Genomic DNA, 4,541 nt, shown 5'->3' with positions numbered 1-4,541 from the left:
GAAAAGGTTTAATATAATGTATGACATAAAGATATTACTAAAAATATTGATGAAATTCAAACAATAATATTCTTGATAAGTATTTGGTACTTTTTTTTTCGAACGGGTGATTTTGCTAGTGAAGGGTTTTAAAAGCTAGACCTTTGTAAATAAAAAATAAATAAAAAAGAAATTGTCTATAGTTTAATAAAGAAGGGGATTTTTGTGTGAATAAATAAATAAATTAAGAAGGGGGTTAATTTGTGTTTGTAATTTAGGATGATGATTCATTGTTGTTATCATCTTGTGTGGGTGCAATAGACAGAATAGTGAAATGCTTGCATTTGACATTCATCATTTTTTTTTTTATCTGCAAACACTTTGATTGTCCATTTTTTTGTTGCTAATTTCTTTGCAACACTTTCAATGTATTGAGGATTTTCCTACAAGAACAATTTAGAGCTACTTTATAAAAATAATGGTTTTTTTCATATGTATTATTTTGAAATGTAGTAATATTTATTCTTACCTCTGTAGAATTTTCCATCAACTGGACTACAGAACAACCAAATGTCTCTTCTACTACTTCTCCGAACATAACAACATCTAGTTTTCCAGTATCATCTTCTAGTTGCACATATGCCATAGCACTCAAAATGTATTTAAATATATTAGTTTTAATGTGAATATTAGTAATATTTTTAAAATTTATAATTTAATTTCAAATTTAAATAAAAAGTACTCACTATGGTGTGGGGGTCCCTTGCTATTTGCAGTTTGGATTTTCGCAAACAATTATTTCGTCATACTTATGTCGTATTTTTCTATGGCATGTCGCACACGACATGTGATAGTACATTTGGGTAGAATCAATTATATTTATCTTTGCTTCTATCCAAAAGTATGCTTTCTACATCAAATAAGAACTGTTCTTTAGAAATTTTAAAATTGTATTTTGTTATTAAATTTAAATAAACAAGTAATATTTACCTCCATAGGTTGCAAAATCTTCATCGCACAGGGAATATCACAAATCTTCACAATTTTTTGAAGTACAACAGATGATAGAGTAGTAAATGGATGTGTCAACGATGTTTTAATGATACTTTTGATTTTCAGTGTATTATTATCGACCGTTTAGAATAACAAAAGAATAGTGATACAAGTTAATAAATATAGGAAGATTATATGAAAATAATATAATTAAATGTAATGTAATTTGAGCAATATGTGTATTTTAATATCGAGTATTACCATTGCTTCAATGTAGATGCCTCTGAAATTTGAGGGTTGATTGTGAATGTACTTGATGAACGTGATGATAGGGACAATCCTTTGTTCAAGTTGAGATTTATATTAATGAAAGTATATCGAAGATAGAAGAATATATAAGTTGTGTATTTTAAAGTACCTCTATATGTTCGAAGAACTATTTGTGTTCCCAATATTATTGGGTATTCTTCAATAAATTTTTTTATTGTTTGACATTCGTCTTGGACAAATCGACCCCACATAGTCAATTGTATTGGGTTGAAGCTGGCAAATTAGATTGTATAAAAAATGTTAGTGTACATTTTGTAAAGTAATATCAATACTAAATTTAATTGAAAAATATGTTTTTCTATTTTTACCTTTCATCCATAAGATATATCTATTGGATTGTTTGTTGTTAAAATTCTGTGGTGATCTCTTTTGTTGGTTTAATTTGGATTGCAACAACTAAGAAATCTACATATTGAAATAAGAAAATGGTTATTTTTATGATAATCATTTTTATAACAATTAAATTAGAAATACTTATTCGTTGAACTGATTCTTTGAAAGAATGCAAGTCTGTAAATGGAACGATGTTATATTTTGGCGCCTCTATTTGATTGTCGTGTTCTTCTACATCTTCTATTAGTGTTCTTGAGTTGAGGGTCCAATAATATTCATATGTTCCAATCTTGTACCTTTCGTTGGCGTTTTTGACAAGGGCGTCATTGGTATAATAAGAGTGAAACAGTTTTAAAGTGTCCTCCCTAAAGTCAATATCCGTTCCAGAAATTACTGATTGGACTCGATTCCCTTGAACCAAATTTTAAAGAAATAATGATTAACATTGTATTATACGAGTTGTAAAAGATAAATAGAGGTATCCTACATTCATTTAGGAGAGTATTAATAATTTTCAAAGTAATATATATTATAATAAATTAGATACTTATTGGTCGATTAATATTAGATTTTGGTATTTGTCTATTGAGTTATGACTTGTTCGCTTTGGAGATATGTCTGCCACAATCATCTTGATTTTCTAAGGTTTTGTATTTGGGGTGATCTCGTTGATCGGGGTACATATTTTCGTCATTTTTCCCCCTGTAAAGATAGAAGAATACACACATAGATATAATGTATTTGAATTATTAATTGATGAAATAATGGAATAATGGATTGAAAATAGATTAATAAAATTATTGAATGTTCCCTACGTAGACATTAATTTAAAAATGATAATGATAATAATTCTCTGTACACAATATTTTTGGTGTAGTTTTTGTCAAGTTTAACATTGTCTTTGCCCTTGTTAAAGCCATGTATAATTGACCATAAGAAAATACTGGTTGTGGTATATAAATCCCAACATAATCCAATGTTTGGCCTTGTGACTTATTTATGGTCATTGCAAAACTTAATCTTATAGGAAATTGAGTTCGCTTAAACGGAAAACTACTATTATCATCCACATTTGGTAAGAATGGTATCCTTGGAATGAAGACTCATTTTCCCATATGATGTCCAATGACAATTTCATCATCTATGATATTTTGATCGAAAGCTCAACAAGTCAAAAAAGTTCCATTGCATAGTCCCTCTGAAGGATTAATGTTTATGATGGGACAATTTTTCTTTAGTAATAATTCATGAGGAGGAAATCCATTAGGCGTTAATGCGTTTAATAAATCTTCCAAAATTGATTGCTCAGTTTTATCTATTGTCTCATCTACACTGTAATATCGTTGGACTTCACATGGAAACCTCTTAATTAACAACACATTTATTTCATCGACAAAACTATTCTTTGGTGTTAGTATGACCCAACTCATCATAGTTGACATATTTCACGAATATTCTTGAATGTTGTGGAAAATGTCTTTTATTAAGTGATCTAATGAACTATTTTCATCATCATAGGGAACAAGCATCATATTTGGTAATTTTATGATTTCATCTTTTGTGTTGGGTGGAAATCCATTGCCTACTGCCAACACATGATTTGAAAATATTGAATCTAATCTTGCTCGCATATTTTCAATTAGTCAAAACTTAGTCAATGTAGGCCACATAAACCAGACTGGAATTAACCTGCTCTTGTCTACTCCCTTTACGAACAACAGGTAATACTTGACGAAAATCTCCCCTGAGAACAACAATCTTTCCACCGAAGGCTACATCAGAATCATTGTTGTGTCGTAGAATTTTGTCTAATGCCTCTATGTGTTGTTTTCTTGTCATCTATGCCTCATCCCATATTATTAATTTTGCTGTACAAAGTAGGTTTGCAAGTGCACTTTGTTTGCTCACACAACATGGGGTGTTTTCGTCAATATCAAGTGGAAGCTTAAAGCATGAGTGAGTTGTTTGATCTCCTGGAAGTATAGATGCAGCCACAACTGATGAAGCAGTTGCAAGTGGTACCAAGTTTCTTGATTGTACTGTTGCCAGAAGTGTCCTGTATAGGAATGTTTTCCCTGTCCCACCCAGGCCATCTACAAAGAATGCAACATTTTTGTTTGATAAAACTTTTTCCAACATTACATTATACACTTGTTGTTGCTCTCTATTAAGTGGTCTTGAAGATGTAATATCTTTTTCTGGAATTTCAACACCCAACTCATCATCAATTTCCCTAGATTGAAATTCATTTCTATCGAAAGAAATGTCTTCATCAAGAAGATGATAAGACTTAATGTTTTTCCCCATTGATTCAATCATAGAAGAGATTGACCTTAATACGTGATATCTTGCAGTCGATGTAGAATATTCTGTGTTGACTGGTTTTTTAGCCAACTGAAGTGGAGTCAAATAATTAACTAGAGAGCTTTCAATTAGACAATCAATACACCATAAATAAGCCAAGAACCTAGTAATAATGAGGAATAAATAATAGAGAACACCCATATATATATAGAGGCTCGACCCCAAGGATTGGTAATGACCTACGTCCTCTTAGATTTGTAATAATCTTGAAGGTTTACACAAGATCACAAGGGATTACAAATTGATTTCTATGTGTAAGAGACAATACAGTATGGCAAAATCATTGCTAAGTACCAAGCCAAGCTGCTCGGTATGTTCCTAGTGCTGGTCGGTAGGCTATTTTTCTCCACCATCTCCACTGTGGGAGAGTTTGTATTTATACTGTCCTTCTCATCCAAGGGTTGCGCCTGAAGCATAATTGATGGGCAATATATCTCTTTCTTCTCGAAGGTAGTTGCTGTCCTATTCTTCAGGAGCCTTGACCAAGTTTTTAGGGTTGTTATGCGCTTTTTGTGGGTGGTTGGGCTATTCCTATGGACTGT

At 31.4% G+C, this 4,541-nt stretch overlaps 1 protein-coding gene across 1 annotated transcript; it reads right to left on the bottom strand.

The window, feature by feature from the left end:
• Positions 1-3,285: 3,285 nt before the first annotated feature.
• LOC133806956 (uncharacterized) lies at positions 3,286-3,942 on the bottom strand. The gene is made up of 2 exons (XM_062245050.1): positions 3,510-3,942; positions 3,286-3,407 (listed from the first exon to the last, which is right to left on the bottom strand). Exons 1-2 carry the CDS (start codon positions 3,940-3,942, stop codon positions 3,286-3,288), a joined length of 555 nt encoding a protein of 184 aa, XP_062101034.1.
• Between the last annotated feature and the right edge of the window lie 599 nt (positions 3,943-4,541).

The sequence above is a fragment of the Humulus lupulus genome, chromosome X, assembly GCF_963169125.1.
Source record: "Humulus lupulus chromosome X, drHumLupu1.1, whole genome shotgun sequence".
NCBI lineage: Eukaryota > Viridiplantae > Streptophyta > Magnoliopsida > Rosales > Cannabaceae > Humulus > Humulus lupulus.
Note: the sequence above shows the minus strand (reverse complement) of the source record. Positions and strands in the feature narration are given on the sequence as shown.

What these genes read in the sequence shown, in the direction of transcription:
- LOC133806956 (XM_062245050.1), bottom strand. Translation starts at nt 3,942, where the DNA reads ATGGGGAAAAACATTAAGTCTTATCATCTTCTTGATGAAGACATTTCT. An exon ending in TGCACTTGCAAACCTACTTT is followed by an intron (nt 3,408 to 3,509) that starts GTACAGCAAAAT and finishes ATTCTGATGTAG; the next exon opens with CCTTCGGTGGAAAGATTGTT.